Here is a 25,314-nt window from a genome sequence, read left to right as displayed (position 1 = left end):
TCTCAAAAGTATGCAACACGCCCAATAAAAATGCTTGATACCTTCCTGCCTGTCATCTAAAAAAGTATAAAAAGAACAGAAATGTCTTAATGTATTTTGGGTACATGTCTTAATGTATTTTGGGTAGATGTGGATTATTGACTTAATATAATTTGACACCACTTAGTTGGAATGTCACACACACATTCCCCACAATGAGCTTCTGTTATGCAAAAGTGTAAGGGTTTGAGTTCAACCATGTGATGTTGGTCATTCGGCACCACTGACACACCAAATGTCACGTCAGTCGTTATGTTTAGAAAGAACTGTCTGAAGCTCTTTTTCCCCCCTCTATTTTTGACTGTCTTACATTAGATTCAAGTTGAACACAAATGAACCTGCGAGTTTGTTGTTTCCACATGGGATGTCGAGGAAGCTTGCTTCTCCTTGGAAAATGATAATCTCCTTTTTTCCAAAGTTCCGTATAATTTTTCCAAACCCATTATGGTACTAATGTTTTTTTAAATGTTCTACATTTAATGCTTTTTTTTTAGGTTTTCAAATAAAACATTAGATAAAAGCAACACCACAAAAACAATCCTCCTGAATCAATCCAATCAATAGACATGAAAAATAAGAAATTACCCACTACCTTTTATTTTATAATAAAACAGACAAGACACTACAAACAACAACAGTGAAGGACACACCATTTTTGAAAAATAACATAAACATTATAATATTATAACACAAACGTTAATAAAGGTAGATCAAATATAACAGTCAAAGTACTGTACTTAATCACAAAACTGAAATACTTGACTTGAGTATTTTCTTTCATAATGCATAACATTTGAAGGGAAATACCCTAGTTTTTACTTTGCTACTTTTATTTTGGTGCTGCAGTTATTGGACATTAGAGGGACATATTGTCAAATGAAAGTTTTGCATATAAAACAAACGTATATAATATATAAATAAAAATGATACTTTGTTATGAATTACAATTGTATCTGGAAAAATGGACAAATAATCAATTATCAAATCAGGGGAAAGTTAATTGCCATCTTTAAACCTATAAGAATAATCACATTTAATTAAAGAAAGAATTGTGGTGATTTTTATAACGTTCTGCATTGGGTACTTTTATTTAAACATAATACTTTCAGTTAATTTCTCTGATTATCCTTTCTTTTAACAAGGGAACATTTTAATTTCAGGACAACTTGTCCCAGAGTATTTTTTACAGATAATTATTAGTAGGGATGCACGATATTGGGTTTTTGAAACCGATACCGATAACTTCCTGCTTCTCAAGACCGATACCGATAACCGATAATAATATAATATATATATTAATGCTGTCAAAAATAATTAATTTTTTGAATTAATTGTGTTAAAATATTTAACGCATTTAACGCATGTGCAGAATGGCCTGCCCCATACATCCCACCAGTGGCAGCGCCAGGGTATGGCTGGGGTAGGCTACACCCATACCTAGAAATGGCTTAGCCCCACCATGAAAAATGATGTTAAAGTAAGCAAAATAAAGTCTGCCAACTCGCGCGGAGTAAATTGCACAGACAGCAGTTAGTAAGATTGATTTCAGTAGCCACGGTTTTGAAAACTTTTGTCACGTAGTGATCGTCTTCTCAATAGAACATCTTTGATAATGTCTTCTGGCCAATCAGAATCAAGATAACGGCGTGGTGTTGTTGCAGGAAGTCCCGACAGAGAATACTTTTGCTGTAGTACAGGGGTGCACATAACTGGTACGCAGGTTATGTGCGTAATCTGAAATGCGTACCGTCACTTGTGTCACAAAGCGCATTTGCGTACCGAAGTACTTGTGAAGCTTTTCCAGAAGGCGGTTAGATCACCGGACGACAGAGTCGGTCTCCGTGTGCACAGACAGGGCTGCTGTTAACGTCGGTCTGTACAACGGAACTGTGCCAAAACTACGCCAACCGGCTGCGGAGGGAGACTCCCCCCTTCACTGGAGAACTGCGCTAAAACAGCTGATCACAACGTTCACACTCTGTGGTCACGAAGTACTCCACTAGCCGCCCCACCCCCCGTCGACTTTCCTGAAGTACTCCCCCGTTGATAGAAATCAACACGTAATGAATTAAGACCCCACGGTTTGATGATTGATAGGTGTGTGGGCTGTCTTTCATTTTGACACGCAGACAAATGTTATATTAAACATGTATGTTAAATGGATATATCCGCCTTCTTTCATTTATCTTTCCATTCCCACAACAATATACATAAAGAAATGGCATATTTTGGACATAGTTCGAATGGTGATTAATTAATTTTTAAGATGTGATTAATCTGATTAAAAATTGTAATCGTTTGACAGGCCTAATATATATATATATATATATATATAAATGTACCTGTAGTTTTTGCACACCTGGTGGTAAAAAAAAGACTAGTAGTGAGCAAATGACATGAGCATTACTACTGTGAACAAAACAAAGCCAAGAACAGTTCTGACTCTTCAAAGTGACCATATTTATTTTCCCAAATAAAGTTATTGCCTTTTTCAAAAGCCTCGTCGATAGGTAAAAGCCCCGGTGCCTTTGCAACTGGCTTTGGATTTGCGCTAGTTTAGCAGCGCAGGCGTCTTCGTACGCTTTGAACACACCATCGTAGCGATGACGGTGTTTCAGGTGACTAATCAGGTTGGAAGTATTATAGCTCGTTGCCTTCTTCTCTCCTCGTGGAACTTCTGCATCGCATTTGTTAATACAAATAGCAAGCGAACTATCTAACTTTGAAATAGTCCCATACTACCGACGACATGTTTGTTTACTGTCCTGGCTTCACGGCCGCACACCATTTACGTCACAGCCAGGCATGAGTTAGGGGCGCTGGATTTGTGAAAAACTCCCCTCTTCCTAAACCACTAATACCACAGTACTGGCAAAACGGGAGGAGCCGAGTGAAAAACAAGCGCCCCTCATCCCAATCCACCCACACCGTAGGACTTCTTTCTTCTTCTTTTTTTACCCCAAAAATATATTGTATATTATCGGGGCTATTAATACTGTTATCGGGTTTATCGGGCCGATAATTATCGTGCACCACTAAATTAATTAGGGTTGCCAGAAACTGACCATGATCAACATCGATTATTCGGCACTCCTGGCGAATAATAATTTAACTTCCTTTGGACTTGTATGTTCGAAGTAGTTCCACAAGGAGGAACTCTTTTTACCTGCCGGCTGCCGCTTTGTTCATCTTTAGTCGCACGTGTGAGGGAGAGGGGGGGCGGGGTCGGTGTGTAGCGTGCTGCAGCAGCAGTCTGCTCTGCATGCAGGCTTCCTCCAAGTTTACAGTAAAACAAACTGGTGGTGTGACCAATGGCCATTTACAATTATTAATACTATTACTATTATTAGCATATATATATTTATATATATTTTGGTTGAAACTAAGCCAGAAAAAAAAAAAATTACATAAAAAAAAATATATATAAATAATAATAAAAAAATATATAAATAAAATCGATTTTTAAAAATAATATTCGATTATGGAGACTGTAACGAATATTCGAATAATCGCTGGCATCCCTACCACTAATTATTAGTACTTTCACTTAACTAAAGGACCTAAATACTTCTTCCAACAGTGGTCTTTCTTATTCTTCACATTGCTTGTTTTTCTCCTGACTCCAGACACAGTAGCTACGGGCGTCTGCCTCCTCGCCTCGTTTTGAAACACTATCAGGCCACACTGAGTGCCACATAATATATCATTGGAAATTGGTTCACTGCGTTTTGAAGAAACATTGGTTCGTAGGGGGGTGGGAGGGTGAGGATCTGCCCCCTCGTCTACTCAGATATACTAGTGCATCCAAACGACAGCGGTGCTTTAAAAAAAAAAAACAAGCCTTGCAGTGCTGCATTCAGAAGAGGACCTGAGGGCGCGCTTCATGTGTTCACAGAGGCCTGCTGATGTTGCTGGCTGTCCTCGGGGCTCCAGCTGCCACTCAGATGAGCAGCTACATTAACCCGTTACATGATGTTGCATTTGTCAATTAGCACGGCTCAGTGTTCACGCTGAGAAACATTCAGGGGGGGGGCTGATTTAGTCATGAAGCTTGGTGGATTTATTTATTCATAACCATGTTTGATTTGAGTTGGATGGTGCTGTCAGTCAGCTTCCTCCTGCTCTCTGATCTTCATGCTTGTGGGCTGTTGGGTTTTATTTGTTAGAGCATCACCATCCCCTATATTTCATATTTATTAGTTAAACATCCGATGATACACCCTCAGCATTTTTTAAGTAACAAGAAAACATTGAACATTTAGAAATTTAAAGACATCACTTCGGGCATTGGGAAATTGTAATGTCATGGCAACATGAGAAATTGATTACAAAAATAATAATGTGTAATTAGTTATAATGAAAACAATCGTTATATGCAGGACATCCCGTTTCCATTTAGCCAGACCATTTACATGCACATAAAAACACAATAGGGCCTCTTTAAAAATATGCATGAAGTATATTTTAATCTAGTTATACATAAATTACATTTTCATTTAAGTATGTTTTTCTAAAATAACATGAAGTGCCTTTAAAAAAATGTTTAATCTTAATATACATTAAACACATATTTATTCAGTACATGAATTACTTGTTTGTATAAGTTTAGGCTGTATCAGGCACATTTTTATCTTAATATACACAAATCAAATAAAGTTTTATTTATAGCACATTTATAAGCCAAAGTGCTGTACATATAATAAAAAAACCTAAACACAAAGTGCATTTCAACCCAAATGAACATTCAGTAGCCTACATTTCAATCTAAATATAGGTAACGTATTAATAAGTAGTTTTTGGTGTTGCATAAAGGCTCCCTTATGACCGACTTATTCTTCTAATTAAAATCTTTATGAATACTAAAACACTAAATGTGTTACTGAAGTAGAGAGCATCACTCTCTCCTTATTTTTGAAGGTGTTCACATCATTTATGCTCTCGACGTCACGTTTCAGCTCAAACTGAACAGTTAATAATTGAAATATATTCATGTTGAAGTGCAGCTGCCATTTTATCTCCCCCACAACACTCTGCTGTTCATCACCGTGTTCTTCCACACAACTCGCTCTCACCTCCACAGTTGAACATCCAGTTTCATGTCCGAGCCTGTTACCTGGTAAGTGTCCTTGATAGATGAACTGTGGGAGATAAAGACTACTTTCTATCTCAACAGACCTGCAGAGGAAACAGTCAAAGAATTCCTAAAACATTGCAGGATTGTTGAGACATGCACCACAGATTACAACGTCAGGAAGGCTGATAAAGGCTCTAGATGTTGGTGCACGTGAGGGGGATTTTGCAAATGGGTCACTTTAACAAGAGTGCATTTTCCAGTCTGTTTAACACATTCATTAGACGATCTTCTGCCCAACTGAAGTGGAAAGCAGGCCAATCACATCACTGATGATCCACATTTAAACCAAGGGGTTGACCCTTCAGCAAAAACCAAAATGATTTGAGCCCGCTATTGACTTCAAGTTTGTCATCAATTTGATGAAAAATGTATGTTATACATATGCTGTTAAAGATTTGTTTAAATCAGAAATTTCAATAAACAGAAAAATAGATTAAGCCAATATTTTCAATAGGATGCTATAATCAAGATGTGTAAATTAGGATACATCTGCAATCTCCAGGACCAGTACATGTTTGTTTCTTAAACTGATAATAAAAGATATATACAAATTAAAGTTACTAATTTACTTTTAATCAACGGTTCCAAAAAAATAAATGTTGGTATGCGTTTGAATTACCAATAAAGAAGAAAATGTACTTTAGTAGGGATTAAAATGGGTCTGTCTATATCAACTCAGTCCCATGAAACTGCTTTTATATATGCATTATATATTAACCATTTCACATTTAAACGTTTCAAGGAAATTACATTTCTTCCTTCGTCCAAATATCTTTAAAAGTGTGATTTTCAGCTCCAAGGCAATATCAGTGGCACTCTCAATTTTGTATGCACATATGAATTCTCAATTTAACGTAACTATATTCAAACTACACAGAATACAAATGTGGTTGCAAGAAAGGAAAAATAGCAGACATATACCACTTTGAATTAAAAAACAAACAAACAAATATATATATTATTTTTTCATTCAGGCAAAAAAAAAAAGGAATATTTATGATTAAGAATTGAACTGAAAACTAACCGTACCATTTAAAGTACTTATCTGTCTGCTGGTTAGAATTACAAAAATGTAGTTTAAGTTGTAAAAATAATCTAAATTTGCAACAATGCTATTTATTAAAAACATTTGATCTATTTTGAACTCGTAATTTGGCCCCAATTGCAATAATGTGATTCAGGTATTTTAATATTATCTATGGGAGTCCAATGCAATTTAATGGCAACATTCAAATGTTTTTCTCTCTCTTTCTATCAAATCTTATAGAGGAATGTGTTTCCCCCTGCTACAGTCTGCCAGTACTCACCTCTCCTTCTTCTCCTTGTTTCCCAGGCCCTGGCCATGCCCTCAGGTGCACGGGCGGGCAATATAAAAGACCCCGAAGTGGCAGACCTCTTCTGCAAAGATGATCCGGAGAAGCTGTTCGCTGACCTCCGTGAGATCGGCCATGGCAGCTTCGGAGCCGTTTACTTTGTGAGTACCGAAGTCCCTCTGCGTTAATTGGTTCCCGTTTACAGCTTATTCTCTGGTAAACAAGATGCAGACGGATAATCAGACTTCTTTCAATTTCTTTTTTCTAAAATCCGTTTTTTTTTCTTCAAAATCGTGCAATCCTACTTTGTGCTTTAGCGGGAATGTAGCACAAAATGGAAGTAAAACAATTTTTTGAACGTGCGTTAAAAATGTCTTTTCATTTTGGCCATAATCATGCAGCCCTAATGATGGTTTAAATATAGTCTCTCCTGGAAAACATTCATGGTGATGAATGCGGCTCACTTCCTCACAGCTGCTGAAACCTAACCCTCAGATGGATGTTTTTGTAAATGTACAGGAGCTATTTCTCTCTCTGACCAGCAGTTCTAAAAAAGCATACTCCCACTTTAGGCGTTTGGGTTATCTGTTGACAATTCTTGACATTTTCAGACATTCTTATGATTCTGACATTTTTAAGTTGACAGAAAGCTGATGCCAAGGAACGCTTATTTTTATAGTTCTCTTCAGAGTTTTTGTGGCCAATTTCATGTCTTTACTTTTCATGGATCAAGCTTTAAGGCCATGCAAGCAGATGAGTTTGGACCAGCTGGCAGAAAGACCCAATATGAGCACATCAAATCTGAGTAAATCAGATGTGTTTTAGAGACATAGAAACTGTAAGAATGTGTTTATCTTCTTGTTTTTATGAATGTTCTTGTGCATGGATAAGTCAGGGAGATCCCTACGTGTTCCTGCAGCCTGGTGCTGAGATTAACTTTAAGATAATCAACCTATTTAAATCTTTTATCAGATTTTCTTTTAAAAGAAATGAATACTGAGCTCATAGGTCTGAGTGTTACGTTGTGGGTTCCTAAGAATTTCTTAGCTGCATTTGCTCATTAAAGAGGAAGCTGTGAATCTCAAAAAATGTCCCCACTCAATTATGGAACACAACCTGTGTGTTAATTATTGTATCTGTTTAATATTATTTTACACCTCAAGAGCGTTCCTGCTAGGGATGCATATCGTTGACTTTATGATACTGATACCGATACCACTGAACGATACCGATACATATCGTGATACTTTGAAAATGTATCATCCCACAATTACTCCCATGAAGCGCTTTACGATATAGTTGACATGTCAAATGAATATTAAATTCAATTGTGGGACTTCTTGGACCTTTTAGTACTGAACAAACAATGAAAAATACATTATAAATATGAAGAAAACCGATTTTGGAATATCTTTTATAACAGGGGTTCCCAACCCCCGGTTCCAAGTAAAGTCGTCCCTTGTAAAGTCGTCCCTTGTAAAGTCGTCCGATCCATTTAGTTTCGTAAGAGGATAACCAAAGCGAACAGCGCTTCAATACAATCGGCCATTGTTGTTGTCGGTGTGAGGGATTTCCGCGCGGTTTGGATTTTATGAAGCAGGCACGTAAACGGTGATGTCATGACGCAGCAGCGGCAGCTCTGGGCGGTGTGAACAGAGCGAGAGCAGAAAAGGGAAACCGGAGCTGAACCAGAAAAGCTCCCGCTCGGAGCTAGACAGGGAACAGCGCTGGTGTGAAAGCCGCATGAGTCTCAGAAGATCCTTAAAAGACCATTATAGATTCTGAAACAAAAAAAACGATCTGCATCAATTTCTCATTGGTGGACTTGGACTTTATTGTGCGTTTCCTACAGCTCAGTGTATTTCAGTTTAGGCTACATCTGGATGGGTTTTTATCTTTTGCTACATTTTCACCTACTGTCATTTACACCTGGTGTTAATACTGCTCACACATCTGTGAGACTGCGTTTCAGTCTGCTCTGGATAGGTGGAAACGGAGACATTTCTGAACACTGTCTGTTTCAGTGAAAGATGGAGAGGAGACGGATCTTATGTTTAGCTAAGATATGTGCCTACTAAGACTAGCTTCTCTTTACTTTTACCAATTATTATGGTTTATTATCAATAGTGCCGTGGCTTAATATTTGAAGACCGTGATATTGATAAGCTCTGATGTTATCCGTTTTGCTATTGGTTCTGGAGAAATTACAAGATTACAAATAAAATACTGGCATTGGTAAGATACAGTACCGTTAAAATCGACTTCTTATTATGCAGTACTTTATGCAATTAAACAACTAACCGCTGAGTGGAAATCTGCTTTCTGTTTACACCAAAACGCACATGCCCAGTTTGTATTATTCAAGATTTAAGCCAGTTATTATTAGGGATGGGTATCATTAAGGTTTTAACGGTACTACTACTTTTATCGATACTGCTTATCGGTCCGGTCTTTTAACGGTACTCTTATCGGTTCTTTTGGAGAAAAAAATAAGGTAAACAAATTGTGAATAAAATTAACATTGCTTTTTATTTAAATTAAATACATAATATTTCACATCAAAAGAAACGACAACGTTTTAACAAATCGTATTAAATAATCTGATGACAGAACTGTAAACAGAATAGCTGAAACTTTAACAAAATAAATAACTCAGTTACCTCTAATCATTAAAGGTAGGTAAGTTTGAGAAACCGGCTCGAGATCGCTAGAATTTGAAAATACACAACCGGAGAAAATCTGCCACTTCTTCACAGAGCCCCTCCTCCAACACACACGAACGCGCACATGACCAATGAGGGCACGAGATACGTTTGTGCCCCGATGGAAGGCTGACAGGCAGGTAGGCCATAGGATTGGTTGGTTGTACTTTTTACAGTATTACGGCTTCTTCAGATGACATTTTTTTATGGATTTTTTGTCAAAGCACTTCAGATATTCATTGCTATCGGGATGTTAAGAGCATGGAATATAACAAAAAGTGTATCTCGAGCCGGTTTCTGAAACTTACCTACCCCACCTTTAACCCATGTTTGTATCATGTAGTTAGCTCCGTGTGTTGCTGCTAGCATACATAACACCTGACGTGGAAACGTTCCTCGTGGACGGGGCTACAGAGCTGCTAGAAAGACAGTCGAACCCGGTGCATTCCTCCGTCTGGATGTGGAGCACTTTTGCTAAATGTTTAGACAAACTGCTCGTGTTACCGCCCTTACATGCTAAACTCTTATTGCACTTTTGGTACGAGGATTGTCACATCGAGACGGGTAAAGTTCAACCACACCTCAGAGCGCGTTCTCTCCGCCATCTCCTCCGTGTGTGTGTGTGTGTTGCGTGCATGTAGCAGCGGCGTGTGTGTAAACTGCCCCGCTCCCTCGCACACAGACGGGGAGAGAGAGATCTCTCTTCTGGATTGGAAAGATCGAAAATACTAAACATAATCATAGACTCATTCTGCAGTCTTTTTGCGTATTAGAAACGGAGTTGGCGACACTAAAACTGCAATATAATGTTTGTGTAGCACAAGATATGACATATTTTTTGTAGATGTCTTCAGTACCGATAAAAAGACCGATAACGTCGGACCTTACCGGTACCACGCTCTTTAATAATTCAGCCCCGGGGCCCGGTACCATCCCTAGTTATTATGGACTGACAATCTGAACAGTAATGTATTAATGCCTAGATGTATTCTAAGCGATTGTGTAAGAGGGGAAAACTGACCTTAAATAACCATTGAGCATCAGTCGGCCTTTTTCCTTCCCATAAGGTTTTTTTTCTTTTTTCTTGAGGAATTATTCTCCGTAGAAACAGCAGTGATGCGTCATTTAGTCATTTTAGGGTCTGGAGAAGGACTTTATTTGGTCATCTGAGAGCAGCACTCTCACTTAGGATTTAGGATTACGCCTTTTTTGAGGATTAAGCTCTTGGAATAGATTATAGAAGTGTAGTATTTTACAGAGAAAAATATAGTGTAATTTTGTTGATAAATGGATCTCAGATATCAGAGTACTTTCATTGACAAACAATTATTTTCAATCACTGATGAAAAAGACAAAGGTAAAACCTATTATTTACATTGGTAGTTTTCCCTTGTTAAATCCGTAAAAGTAATTCAATCTGAATCCAAAAAATAATCTGTAAATAAAGGAAATTGTTAGTAATGTAATGCTGCCATTGTACTGGTCTGCGGCCACAAAGAGGAAGATGCTTGTTAAAATGCACTTAAGTCACCGGGTTACAGTGGGCTCTCTCCAGTAAGCTGCTTTCTGAATGTAAACATTGTTTCTGTAATCGGGATGGAAGGGATTAGAGGAAACTGATTCCTCCTGAATAGGGATGCTTCCTTGAACATGTTTTTTAATCTGCATTTGCAGGACAAACACTTCAAACAAACTGTACGACAGTGACCTCAAACAGTCACTTCTCACTCGGAGAGTTGATCAAATCCCATACACTAATTAACCTACATTATGGGACAGGCTCTTCCTCCTTAAACACTTGGAGGCCTACACCTTATTTTAATATCCATTTGGCTTCATAAACTGTATCTGTTTTCATATTTCTCTCCTAAGATATGTTCCCTCCCTTATATTTCCAGTATGGCTGGTGAATATGTGGATATTCAATTTTGAGATGTGGGACTATATATATCTTAGTTTTTTGTCTTTTCGTGGTTTTAAAGGCCGCATGACAATAAATCAAATACAATATTGTCGCGATATGGGTATTGGTAAGCATTGATCAGAAATATTTTATATTCTCCATATTGTCCAGCCTTAAGTGCCAAATAGGTGAAAATATGTAGAATAATGTTTTGAGTGAATTATCCCTTTTTAATCTGTTATTACCTGATTATAATACCATCACTGCAAAAAAAAGCACTGATACAAATTGTAGTTCTAAACATAGGTCCATCATTTACCTGTAAACAGTTTTGTTCTACATATTTGAAAACGTGGGCAGTGCCCCAAACACTGTTTGTTTGGTCCCCGGCTGGCAGAATGAATCTTGGTGCAGAAGGTAAAAGAAAGCCCACTACTGAAGTGCCTTCGAGCAAAGCCAGTTACCAGCAGGACAGACAGTGTGAACACGGAGCAGCTTCCAGGAGTGAGAGGGTGACATTGTGCGAGTGTGTTCAGGGCCTTCTTTCAATGTTGCTTCCCTGAATAAATACTGATCTGGCTGCTGTCAGACGATCACAAACGGACGTCGCTTCACGTGACGCTCCGGAGGAAAGGACGTCCCATTGCTCTTAAAACTCATTTCCCTGCTTCTCGTGGTTTCCTTGCGTCTCGCCATGCTTCCCTGGTGGGAGGGACTAGACGCAGGGAAACGGCGCAAGTGGGGGACGCAAGGAATCCATGTAACCGAAGTGAGAAGCACCTCTGTTTTCTCTTGAGTGTTTCTGATGATAGTGTTTTTGTCCCCCTACAGGCCCGAGATGTGCGCAACAGTGAAGTGGTGGCCATTAAGAAAATGTCGTACAGCGGCAAGCAGACAAACGAGGTAACACACGAAAGAAATATAGTTCATTTTCAAATACATTTAATTTTCTTAAGGAAATGTTCATCCTCTACTAATGAACCTTTCAGTTCATTAAAACATGTCTGCCTTTTAAAAATCAACCTCATGTTGTCATATTCTTCTACTTTTAATAAACGTGGGAAAAGTGAATAAATAAGTACTCTTTTTAACAATAATCATTCTTCATTACGGTACTTTTCGACAAACAAAGATGCGTCTAATTATTGAGGTTTAATATATTTATCATTTTTTTCTGTATATGAAATGTGCTCAAAAACACAAGACAAGCATCTTTTTGTATGTTCATGTTCAGAAATGGCAGGACATCATTAAAGAGGTGAAGTTCCTGCAGAAACTTCGCCACCCGAACACCATCGAGTACCGGGGCTGTTACCTGAAGGAGCACACAGCATGGGTACGTACTGATAGATGGATACAGAGATAAATACAAAGTCAACGTGTCTGCTGATAATAATAGATAATGATTTCTCCTCAGCTGGTGATGGAGTACTGCCTCGGCTCGGCCTCAGACCTCCTCGAAGGTCACTTTAACACAGCTTTTAAAACATCATTATTTATGCGTCTTGTTTCTGTTTGTGACTCTTTGTGTCCTCTCTTCCTCTAGTTCACAAAAAGCCGCTCCAGGAAATGGAAATAGCTGCTATTACCCATGGTGCACTGCAGGGATTAGCATATCTTCACTCGCACAACATGATTCACAGGTAAAAGATGTCAATTGTTTATTAAAGCTTTTTCTGACAAATTACAATATGTTGTTCTATTACATTTAATGCAACACACAAAATGTTTTGTATTGTTTACAAGGTGTTACAGTTTAAAAAAAAAAAGATTTATAGATTATTTTCCGTCTCTAACAATTAGGATAAAAATGTATTTAACTTAACATTTATAGCTTGTGAACACCCATAACCAACTCAACAGATGTTGCAAACCCCTACATCTCTAGAAATAAATAATGTAGATAATTCAATGAGAGCAGCAGCAATCCATTAAAATAAAAATAAATAATTATACAACACTATACACATTTTTTTTTATTTTGATAAGGGCTGCAACTAACCATTATTTGTATCATTGATTAATCAGCAGGTTTGGTCTATAAAATATCAGTAAGTAATCTTGTTTTTTGAAAGCTTAAAGTAAAATGTTCTCGCGTTCACTAATCATTTGTAGCTTGTTGATCCCTTACTCTCTAAATCAGCATCATTAAATAATCTTGAACAAACAAAATCAGTCGAATCACTGGCGAAAAGAAAAATCTGTAAACCCTTGTTTTTCAAATTGCATTCATAATAACAGTTTTAAGATGTGATGATAAAGGCTTTGGCCATTTGTTGACTTGACCTGTTAAAAAGCAGCAGGAACAAGCACTGTTGGTAAGGAAAGATTCTCTGTGCAGGGATGTGAAAGCGGGGAACATCCTGCTGACGGAGCCCGGACAGGTCAAACTGGGGGACTTTGGTTCTGCTTCCATCGTGGCACCGGCCAACTCCTTCGTAGGGACTCCCTACTGGTGAGTTCCTTCTTCTACAACATTTAATCAGTGAGCGGGAAGTATGGGGACATTAAGGTGCCGTTTACACGAGGACAAAACTGGTTGTATCTGCTACTTTTCTCTCGCGTATAGCCCGTTAGTTCACACGAGGCCGGCAAACGATAACGGGTCCCAAGGTGGATCGATCTGCAAACGGAACGCTCTGGGGGGGAAAACAGCTCCGTGTGTACGCCTCTATACGATCATTTTCTGATAACAATGAAATAGCCCCGCCTCCCTCTCCCCACGCCTCCCTCTCCCCACGCCTCCCTCTCCCCACGCCTCCCTCTCCCCACGCCTCCCTGTCCCCACGCCTCCTGCTCAGAGATCAGCTGCTGGGCTGTCAGGAGAGGGGGAGGAAAAGAGAGGCTCCGTTTATTATTCTTATATTATTATATCCAGTCGTTATCAATTTGATAAGAAGACCTTCTGACCGGCACTTTTTCTAATTTTGTCCGGAAGATTTAAACTTTAAAGGACATTAAAAGAAAAAAAATGTTAGCGGAAACTCTGCCGCATGGTCCCCTCGTCCCTTGGAAGAGGCGGAGAGGTGGGTGTTTTTCATCTGCTGGTGGACTACCGGAGAGATTTACAGCAGGAGCACACGCCGTCCACCGCGGAGAATAAACAGAAGGGCAACCATGGCAACCATGCTCCGGGGTCTTCTTCGCTGCTTTTGGTGTATTTTGTGGCGGCAGCAGCGCCACTTACAGGCCCGGCATATGTACTACAGCGTTTCCAGCGGTCTCGTGTGAACGGACACGTTAATTGAGCCGAATGCGTGTGAACGGAAGACTTTTTTTAAAACGATTTCGGAACGCAAACGTACCCGTTTCATCCTCGTGTAAATGGGGCCTAAGACACGTGTAGCAAATAACTCCTCCTCTTAGGGAAGTTCATTTTAAACATTTTGGCCTTATTGTGCTTTAAAGTTGACTTTCTTTAAAGGGCCTATTGTGCTTTTTGGTGGTTTCCCTTTCCTGTAGGGTATATTTTCTTATTTCTTTAGGGGGGTGGGCAAAATATGGATAAAAAAAATTAATGCTGTCAAAATGATCGCGTTATGTGCAGAATGGCCCGCCCCATACATCCCACCAGTGGCAGCGCCAGGGTATGGCTGGGGTAGGCTACACCCATACCAAGAAATGGCTTAGCCCCACCATGAAAAATGATGTTAAAGTAAGCAAAATAAAGTCCGCCAACTCGTGCGGAGTAAATTGCACAGACAGCCGTTAGTAAGATTGATTTCAGTAGTCACTTGTCTGGAAATACCGAAGATCAGAAACGGTTTTGAAAACTTTTGTCACGTAGTGATCGTCTTCTCAATAGAACATCTTTGATAATGTCTTCTGGCCAATCAGAATCAAGATAACGGCGTGGTGTTGTTGCAGAAAGTCCCGACGGATAATACTTTTGCTGTAGTACATAACTGGTACGCAGGTTATGTGTGTAATCTGAAATGCGTACCGTCACTTGTGTCACAAAGCGCATTTGCGTACCGACGTACTTGTGAAGCTTTTCCAGAAGGCGGTTAGATCACCGGACGACAGAGTCGGTCTCCGTGTGCACAGACAGGGCTGCTGTTAACGTCGGTCTGTACAACGGAACTGTGCCAAAACTACGCCAACCGGCTGCGGAGGGAGACTCCCCCCTTCACTGGAGAACTGCGCTAAAACAGCTGATCACAACGTTCACACTCTGTGGTCACGAAGTACTCCACTAGCCGCCTCCCCGTCGACTTTCCTGAAGTACTCCCCCGTTGATAGAAATCAACACGTAATGAATTAAGACCCCACGGTTTGATGATTGATAGGTGTGTGGGCTGTCTTTCATTTTGACACGCAGACAAATGTTATATTAAACATACTATATACGTATGTTACTGTAAATGGATATATCCGCCTTCTTTCATTTATCTTTCCATTCCCACAACAATATACATAAAGAAATGGCATATTTTGGACATAGTTCGAATGGTGATTAATCATGATTAATTTTTAAGCTGTGATTAAACATTTTAGTCGTTTGACAGCCCTAAAAAAATATATGAGTAGAAGTAGCTCTATGAAATTCTTAATATTCTATATAACATCTACTGTGCTTTTTGTTTTCCAGGATGGCTCCAGAGGTGATCTTGGCCATGGATGAGGGGCAATATGATGGCAAAGTGGACGTGTGGTCGCTGGGCATCACCTCCATTGAACTGGGTACAACATGCACGCTTAAATCAGATGAAACCAGATGTGATGATTGCACTTTTTACAAAACTTGGATAAATCAGGGTTCATTTTATTGCGTCTCTTTGGGCTAATATGCAGTTTATGATCAAATCAAATCAAGTTTTATTTATATAGCACATTTATAAACAATTTTTGGTGGAGCCAAAGTGCTGTACATATAATAAAAATAGCCTACAGTAGAGACACTTTACAGCAAATACAACAGCACAGATTGTTCAGAATATCAGTATGAGAAAAAACGATTGGCTTGTTCTAATCCGGATTTAATATGGAAACAGTTTGAGATTAGATATATCAAAGCTGTGTTACTGCAAGTACCTTTTTAAAAATGAATCTCCATGACTTTGTTTCTATATCTTTTGACATTGTGCCGTTTCTTTCCCCAGCGGAGAGGAAGCCCCCGCTGTTCAACATGAATGCTATGAGTGCCTTATATCACATCGCTCAGAATGAAAGTCCCATCCTGCAGTCCAATCACTGGTGAGGACATTTCTGTCTCCTGAATGAACGTTCAAATGAATAAAGCAGTTTGCTGTGTTAAACATCTAAAGCACTTAAATGATGAGCAACCACTGCTGCGCTCTGATTTTTAACACCCTTTCACAGCTTTCCCCGTGATGATTTTTTTAAATAAATAATAACATCCATTATTTTTCTCTGCAGGTCTGATTCCTTCCGCAACTTTGTTGACTCTTGCCTACAGAAGATTCCCCAGGACCGGCCTACCTCTGACGTGCTGCTGAATGTAAGAACTAAACAAACTCATCATTATTTCACTAACAGTCTGCACTTTCTAGCTCTCTGTAATGTTGATGTATCTATGATTAACCGGTATATTTGTCTTTGATGATGAGGCATATTTAAATGAATTTAATTGTGAATCATTCATTTATTTACATTTTTTAAAATAATAACTAAATAGAAATGGCTTCCATTGACTTCCCTGCAGTGACAGCAGAGTTAAATAAAGAACGCAAATGTTGAATCTGAACAACCCAATTTGACCAAATTTAGTTTTTGTGTCTTTGCCTCAGATAGAAGATATTGTTGACCGTTTTTCATGTTGCTCTCGGGGCTGAGAGCAACATATGATAATAAGCAGCATCAATTCAGCCACTTTTTTTTTTACTTAGGCAATCATTTCTTCCCAGGAAGTGACCATAAGTCTGCAAAAACTATCCCTATATGCATGATTTTATTGACCAATCCTTAAAAAACGTTCTTCCTAGAGAGGAAGTCTTGCAGCATGCACTGGAGACGCGCTTAACTCACCTTAAAGTTATAGTAGATCACCCTAAAGATTTTAATGACATTAAAGTAAATGTTAAAAAAAGGGGTCAACTAAGGAAAATAAGGTTGACCTGCCCACTGAACCCCAAGCTAAGCCTTCTCAGCGTTAGTCTTTACATGCCGTCTCCATCCTTTCTAACGCAGCATCGCTTCTTGTGTCGCGAGCGTCCGATGACTGTGGTCATGGACCTGATCGCACGCACCAAGGATGCAGTGAGAGAGCTGGACAACCTGCAGTACCGCAAGATGAAGAAGATCCTCTTCCACGAGACCCAGCAGAACGGCCCCGTTTCTGAGGGAGGGGACGACGAGGAGGTGAGGAGCGAGGAGACGTGTAACGTATGGGCGTACAGGTCTTTGGAGGGATACATCATTAAGAAGAAAAGGTGGAACAATGGTTAAATCCTGTGTGTGTGTGTGTGTGTGTGTGTGTGTGTGTGTGTGTGTGTGTGTGTGTGTGTGTGTGTGTGTGTGTGTGTGTGTGTGTGGTGTGTGTGTGTGTGTGTGTGTGTGTGTGTGTGTGTGTGTGTGTGTGTGTGTGTGTGTGTGTGTGTGTGTGTGTGTGTGTGTGTGTGTTGTGTGTGTGTGTGTGTGTGTGTGTGTGTGTGTGTGTGTGTGTGTGTGTGTGTGTCAGGAGGTGGAGCAGTACCTGCTGCGGACGGGCACAGTGAACAGCATGGAGAGCTCCCAGTCGGTGCCCAGCATGTCCATCTCAGCCAGCTCTCAGAGCAGCTCCGTCAACAGTCTGGCCGACGCCTCGGACGACAGCAGCAACGAGATGGCCATGATGCAGGAGGGCGAGCACACCGTCACCTCCAACAGCTCCATCATCCACAGACCCACGGTAACAACAACACATCTGCCAGGACCCAAAGCGCACCAACATTTGGTTTTCCATGAGTTTCTTGTGACCGCTCCTGTCAGTGTTGAGCTCCGTGTCCTGTAACCTGTCATTTACCCCCAGGGATTTATATGCTGGTAGTTTTATCTCAATATTATTTGTGTGAACGGATGAATAATCTGTTTAAATGTGTAATCTGTAAATGAAAAGCACCTTTCACAAATGCAAAGTAAAAAAGTATAAACTCACAAATGTTTTTTGCAAACGTAATGATCATGAACATATTCCACATATACAAAGAAAGTCTGTGAATACTATAATTAGTTTACAACATTTACAGATTACACATTTACACACCAATAGTTTTTCACAATTACAATTTAGACAAATCTACCTCCATAATTTCATATAGTATTTTCATTTGAATAACTTCTCTCTTTGTGTTTCAATGTTTTTGAATTTAAAAAAAGTTTCAGTAATTTTTTTAAACTCCAGTTTTCATTTGCAAACATGTTTTTAATGGACATTTCAAATCCAAATGTGTTTTATTTGCAATAAAGCATTTTTGATGAAAATGTCCGATGCTTCCCCCCACCTCCTCCCCAGGGTCAGGATAACATCTACGATGACCCCTACCAGCCGGAGATGGACCAGCCCCAGGTTCCCTCAGCCGGACGCCGCCGAGCCTACTACCGCAACCGGGACCACTTCGCCACCATCAGGACGGCCTCCTTGGTGAGTTAATAATAATACATGATACTTGTATAGTGCTTTTCTAGGAACTCAAAGACGCTTTGACAGAGAAAAAAACAAAAACAAACAAAGAAATACAAAAAGGTGGTGAGTGATGTTTTGAATGCGGTGAGGGAGGAAGAATCTCTGATGGATTGGGGTAGTGAGTTCCAGAGGGTGGGAGCAGCCACGGAGAAGGCCCTGCCGCGCCAGGACTTGAGGTTGGTCCGGGTGGGGGGGGTACAGGAGGTTGGCAGCAGCAGAGCGGAGGGAGCAGGTGGGAGTGTGTCTGTGGAGGAGGTGAGTCAGGTAGGATGGGGGCAGGTTATGGAGGGCTTTGTACTGAATTCTCTGGGGGATGGGGAGCCAGTAGAGGACGGGGGCGATGTGGTCACGGATTCGGGTGTGGCTGTGGGTGAGGGTGTGGCTGTGGGTGAGGAGACGGGCGGCGGAGTTCTGGATGTATTGAAGTTGGTTGAGGATTTTTGCAGGTGAACCATAGAGGAGCCTGTTGCAATAGTTCACTCTCTTCTTGCTCCTTACACAATGAGTCAAACCAGAGAACAAGGATTCGGCTAGGTTCTTGTTAGGTTTTTCATTTATTTATAAAATGCATTGACATTATAGCCACATGTAATGCACATGAATATACAAGCAATAAGAGAGAGCATTTTTTTTAATTCTAAGAACATTAAAATGAAAATGGAGCAGGAAGATATTGATGGCTATTAGCAGGGCTTACATTGGGATTTGATATGTGGGGGGGCTCTGAGTGGAGGTTCCGGGGGGGGGGGATATTTTTATACACAAGACTACGATAAGGAACAATTAATTGAAAAATTAAGATTTCCTAAAGTGTTGTGATTTGTGCGAAATGACCCTTTATACAGGAAATCCACACTTTAATTCATGAACTGAACCCCCCCCCCCCCCTCCAGGTGACCCGTCAGATCCAGGAACACGAGCAGGGCTCTGCGCTCAGAGAGCAGATGTCCGGCTACAAGCGCATGAGGCGGCAGCACCAGAAGCAGCTGATGGGGATGGAGAACAAGCTGAAGGCGGAGATGGACGAGCACCAGCTGAAGCTGGACAAAGAGCTGGAGAACCAGAGGAACAACTTCTCCACCGAGGCCGACAAGCTGTCCAAGAAGCACCAGGCCATCCTGGAGAAAGAGGTGACCACAGAGCTTCACCTTTCAGTGGAATTGACCTGGAGATCAGTGTGTGTTTGTACGGTTATGTAGCACTACATGGAAGTGCTGCTGTATCGCTATGATGAGTTAGGAATCATGTTTAGACATTCTCAGGTTATGCCACAAAAAAACAACTGAACAACAAAGTGGGCTTTACTTTTGAAAATCCACATCAGTGACACTGGTGGTCTGCTTTAATTCTGAAGTCAGTTTTTTGGGGAAACATTCTTTATTATTTAGTTTGACTAATTATTCACATTCTAACATTCTTGTTTTGATTTATTATTTAATGTTTATTCATTTTTACTTTAATTTATTAATATCAATAAAAAACAAACTTCATGTGAAAGTCAACGCAATTTTACATTCAATCAAAAAATAGGTCAGTTTGTCAAAAATATATGAACACGTCAAAATATATATAATTAAATACTAATTAAATAAATGCTCTCAAAAATACTGTTTGCAGGCATTTATAAATGGATAACTTATTATACAAGCCACTATACATTGAGAATATTCAATATATCATATGGCCTTTGAGCCCCTAACCCTCAGTCCCCCTGCTTCCACTCATACTGCTATTTAATCCATGGTTGTCTACCATGTAAAGCGGCCTTGGGTCCCTTGAAAGGCGCTATACAAATTTCATCTATTATTATGATCATCACCCATCTCTGGAGAATAAGCACTAAAGGTGTATTTTGAAATCTGACCTTTGACCTCCTGCAGACTAAAGCAGCTCTGGCTGAAGAGAAGAAGTTCCAGCAGCACATCCTGGGCCAGCAGAAGAAAGAGCTGACCAGTTTACTGGAGTCACAGAAACGGCAGTACCGCCAGCGCAAGGACCAGCTGAAAGAGGTCCGAACACACACTCACTCACTTATCAAATCTAGGGCTGCAGTTAAATGTTGTTTTCATTATTGATTACAATGAAAGATTGCTTGTGTGATTCAAATCAAATCAAGTTTTATTTATATAGCACATTTCTAAACGATGTTTGGTGGAGCCAAAGTGCTGTACATAAAATAAAAATAGCCTACAGTAGAGACACTTTACAGCAAATACAACAGCACAGATTGTTCAGAATATCAGTATGAGAAAAACAACACCCTCTGTCCTTAGTCTATGAAAAGTAAAAAAAAAATGCTTTCGGGAAAGAAAAGGTTTGAATAGAAATGCAGTATTGTTTTATTAAAAACTACAGTATGCAAAATAAAAACCATATGACTTTCTATTATTTTATTTATTTATGTTTATATTTGCACAATGATGTTCTCATCATGTTAAAGATGATGTATTCTTTATTCTGGCAGGACTGATGTTATATATATATATATATATATATATATATATATATATATATCTCTATCCAAACTGTTCTTGCACACAGTTTTTCTCACGCTGATCTCTTTCTCCTCTGCCGGGTCTCCCAGGAGCTGAATGAGAACCAGTCGACTCCGAAGCGGGAGAAGCAGGAGTGGCTGATCCGTCAGAAGGAGTGTCTGCAGCAGATGCAGGCGGAGGAGGAGGCCAGCCTGCTGCGGAGGCAGCGGCAGTACTACGAGCTGCAGTGCCGCCAGTACAAGAGGAAGATGCTGCTCGCTCGCCACAACCTGGAGCAGGACCTGCTGAGAGAGGTACCGCACCTCAAATCCAAATAATAATAATAATAATAACAATATTTAAAAACACAACAGTTGAATACAGTAGACATAAGACTGATCTTTCTGAAATGTGTATCAGCAAAATGAAGCATTCCCTCTCCTGCTTCAAACTAAAGTTGAGTTTTCACACACAGTTAACAATAACAATATTCTAGTGATATGCAGCTTGAAAAAGGAAAAACAAAATCTGAAAATAAATACAATTACATAAATGTTTTTTAAAATGGTGCTCGTATGCAAAAAAGAATTCCAAAAAATGAAATCATTATTCGTCTTTATATTTCAGTGGAATAATTGTTGTCAAACTTTTAGGAAATTAGGCTATTTCCTGTTTATGTGCTCAAAAGAAGATATTTGTTGAAAAGAACACAACCATTTCTTTATGGCAAATAAACCGGAGTGGTGGCCGTGTAGTGGAATATTTCTATTAGTATTTAAAAATAACAAAACATGAATACATCCATTCAACACCCAATACCAATGTGTTTCCTCCCCCAGGACCTGAACAAGAAGCAGACCCAGAAGGATCTGGAGTGTGCCATGCTGCTGCGGCACCACGAGTCCACCCAGGAGCTGGAGTTCAGGCAGCTGGGCTCGGTGCAGCGGACCCGGGCCGACCTGATCCGCACGCAGCACCAGACGGAGCTCACCAACCAGATGGAGTACAACAAGCGGCGCGAGCAGGAGCTGCGGCAGAAACACACCGTGGAGGTCCGGCAGCAGCCCAAGAGCCTCAAGGTGAGGGGGGCTGGGTGGGTGGGTGTGCGGGTGTGCTGGCGTGCGTGCCGTATCTATCTATTATCTTCATTATCTCATTTCGTAGATACATTCTGGAAATGTGTTGTATGTCCTGGATAATTTATTACCGGCATCTACTTTTAAACAAATATTTTGAGGAAATGTTTAATTAAAGCGGACCTATCATGCAAAATGCACTTTTGTACATCTTTTATACATGAATATGTGTCCCCGGTGTGTCGGAGACAGAAAACACAACCCGCTCTCTTTTCCTCCATACCAAATTTCTGAAAACGGGGCTGCAACGGATCTGATACAGACTGATCCAGATTTGAATTATTTTCTACGTCACAAAAGGGGTGCTCCGCTTAGTGGCCAACTCTCCACCTATCAGGGGAATGAGAGGTTGGGCCACGGCCGGCCATTGCCACTGGAAAGCGCTGGAGACGCTGTAGTACATATGCCAGGCCTGTAAGTGGCGCTGTAGTCTGCCAGCAGCGAAGAAGACTTCCCGCGCATGGTTTCCATGGTTGCCCTTCTGTTTATTCTCCGCTGTGGCTCTTTTTCTCCCTCCCCGAGGCAAGTGGGCCAAAATAAAAAAATGGGTCCGAGTCGAGGGCCGGACTGGTTCAATGTTGATTGCGAAACTTATTGAAACAAACTTATTGCACATATTAAACCTGGAACTAACAAAGCTTAATTATTGCCTATAATCATTTCTTATGATTACATTTTTCCACAGGCCAACAACAGCTTCAAAAAAACTATTTCCGTCAAAGAAAAAACAAACATGCCCTGTTGTCGCAAGAAACAAAGTGCAGAAGGAAACATGTAAATTCAGTGTGCTGCTCTGTGATGCTAGTTCAAGCAGATACTTGGCATCTCATCTCGGGTGCAAGTTCATCAATGTTTGGGCTCAGGCTCTGAGCGGAGGAACTCCTCAGGATTGAGTGAAGGTGTGCGTGCGATATACCGGCGGGCTAGATCTAATAGTAATTTAAAATGATCCTGCGGGCCGAAATTAAATCCACCAAGGGATTAGGCCCGCGGGTCTTGTGTTTGACATGTATGCGCGACCACTGCTCCCAAGCCCTGTTGTTGCCATTTTCCTTTCTGTTAAATAAGGTTAGTTAGATCCGAGTCTTCCTCACAGTTCACAGTGTGCCGCTGCCCGGTGTAATTCAAATGTACCGCCGTGCGCAGCACACACACACACACACACACACACACACACACACACACACACACACACACACAATGCTGCTGCTCTGCCGCAGCACCGGAAATGGAACTGCTGGGGAGAAAAATGGACTATCAGATGAAACGTTATCTTTGATTATATTTCGTCTCCTCATTTTTCGTCAACAGAAGTAAAGAGATTTTGGCAACGTTTTTATTTAGTAAACTACATTTTCGTCAACGATATTGCATGTTTATATCGTTATTGTTTACTGACGTCGGTGCGGTCTCGTCTTAGTCATGGGAAAAAGGTCGTTGGCGAACATATTTCGTCATAGTTTTAGTCAACGAAATAAACACTAGTTGTAGGTCATGCAGTGTGAAAAGTAAACAAAAGAAAATGCTAAGGAAATTTTCCAAAACGACAATCAAGTCCACTAAACTATTCAGATGGGGCACCCCAAAATTACAATATAGAATTACTTTGGTGTTATCTCACTGATTTTACTATCGTTTCAGACCAAAGAGCTCCAGATCAAGCGTCAGTTCCAGGAAACCTGTAAGATCCAGACCCGGCAGTACAAGGCGCTGAGGAACCACCTGCTGGAGAGCACTCCCAAATCCGACCACAAGGCCGTCCTCAAACGCCTCAAAGAGGAGCAAACACGTAAGCTGGCCATCCTGGCCGAGCAGTACGACCACTCCATCAACGACATGCTGTCCACACAGGCTGTGAGTAAGGCAAGGAACCTCCGAGCACCGCCCACTGCCACACCAACACAGACACACACTGCAACAACACTTATTTATCATATTAACACAATGAAAACAAAGTAGTATTTTAGGACATCTACAAAGAAAATCACCACCTTTTTTATTTTGCTGGATATACACTATAGCATTTTACAGAAGTGATTCAAAGCATTAAAAAACGTTTATAAAAGCTACAAAAAAAGCGTAGAGTGCAGTGTAACAAAATTAGTAATTATTTAGTTGTAAATAATAATTCAGAAAATGGTTGAATTTAACACGTAAACAAATTCCAAATTAACAAAATGGAGAAAAAATAGAATCTTTGAAAAACAAAAAATCATAACTAAATGATGTGGGTTATTAATACAGTATAAATCTTTTGACTAAAATGTTTTGAACAAAAGACACTTAATATATTTAATCCTAGAGACAAAGCTATTATTTCAATAACTATTTAATTTATTGGCAGCGATATTGTTAATTGTTTTAATGATGTAAATCATTAATAAACAAAAATAAGCTTTTTTCGTAATTATATATAATTGTTGGTTGGGCAAAAATACTTTATTTTTTATTTAGGCAATTCTTTATTTTGTGAAATGTACCTAAACCTTGAACAAATAAAAAAGTTTAGCAGATCAATGATTATTGGTTGTGATTTAGTTTAGTATAATTCTTTATTTAAAACACTAAATAACACACTCATATAAACAAACCGTCCAGCTGTCCTCATCATCATAAAGCCCCTCCGGTGCTGATGCTCGTCCCGTTTTGTCCCCTCAGCTGCGCCTGGATGAGACGCAGGAGGCGGAGTACCAGGTGCTGAGGATGCAGCTGCAGCAGGAGCTGGAGCTGCTGAATGCCTACCAGAGCAAGATCAAGATCCACACGGACACGCAGCACGAGAGGGAGGTCAAGGACCTGGAGCAGAGGGTGTCCATCCGCAGAGCGCTGCTCGAGCAACGGGTACGTTACAACGCCTCTTCAAACAATACACCAAGCAGCTTTTATTGTTTTATGTCGGCCAGTCTTTTTCAACCACAACGCCATATGAGTTTCATAAGGGTCCATTAGTGTTCAGAGTTGTTACTTCGTTAAGAAAAAAACTCACAAA

At 40.1% G+C, this 25,314-nt stretch overlaps 1 protein-coding gene across 2 annotated transcripts in view; it reads left to right on the top strand.

Moving 5' to 3' along the window:
* Positions 1-25,314, top strand: part of taok2a (TAO kinase 2a) — a 32,362-nt gene that overhangs the window by 2,166 nt on the left and 4,882 nt on the right. The window contains exons 2-19 of one of the 2 annotated variants that reach the window (XM_071203943.1): positions 6,507-6,647; positions 11,923-11,994; positions 12,326-12,427; positions 12,509-12,554; positions 12,638-12,734; positions 13,433-13,546; positions 15,683-15,774; positions 16,194-16,287; positions 16,471-16,552; positions 17,242-17,412; positions 17,732-17,941; positions 18,545-18,673; positions 19,609-19,845; positions 20,596-20,724; positions 21,300-21,503; positions 22,029-22,268; positions 23,967-24,179; positions 24,984-25,166. In XM_071203943.1, the coding sequence (XP_071060044.1) occupies positions 6,516-6,647; positions 11,923-11,994; positions 12,326-12,427; positions 12,509-12,554; positions 12,638-12,734; positions 13,433-13,546; positions 15,683-15,774; positions 16,194-16,287; positions 16,471-16,552; positions 17,242-17,412; positions 17,732-17,941; positions 18,545-18,673; positions 19,609-19,845; positions 20,596-20,724; positions 21,300-21,503; positions 22,029-22,268; positions 23,967-24,179; positions 24,984-25,166 (2,547 nt within the window). In that variant the 5' untranslated portion in view covers positions 6,507-6,515. Of the gene's footprint in view, positions 1-6,506; positions 6,648-11,922; positions 11,995-12,325; positions 12,428-12,508; positions 12,555-12,637; positions 12,735-13,432; positions 13,547-15,682; positions 15,775-16,193; positions 16,288-16,470; positions 16,553-17,241; positions 17,413-17,731; positions 17,942-18,544; positions 18,674-19,608; positions 19,846-20,595; positions 20,725-21,299; positions 21,504-22,028; positions 22,269-23,966; positions 24,189-24,983; positions 25,167-25,314 lie in introns of both variants that reach the window. The other variant, XM_071203942.1, reaches the window with a different exon arrangement.

Source organism: Pseudochaenichthys georgianus, chromosome 8, assembly GCF_902827115.2.
Source record: "Pseudochaenichthys georgianus chromosome 8, fPseGeo1.2, whole genome shotgun sequence".
Taxonomy (NCBI): Eukaryota; Metazoa; Chordata; class Actinopteri; order Perciformes; family Channichthyidae; genus Pseudochaenichthys; species Pseudochaenichthys georgianus.
The sequence above is the reverse complement of the archived record's forward strand: the minus strand, read 5'-3'. Positions and strand labels throughout refer to the sequence as shown.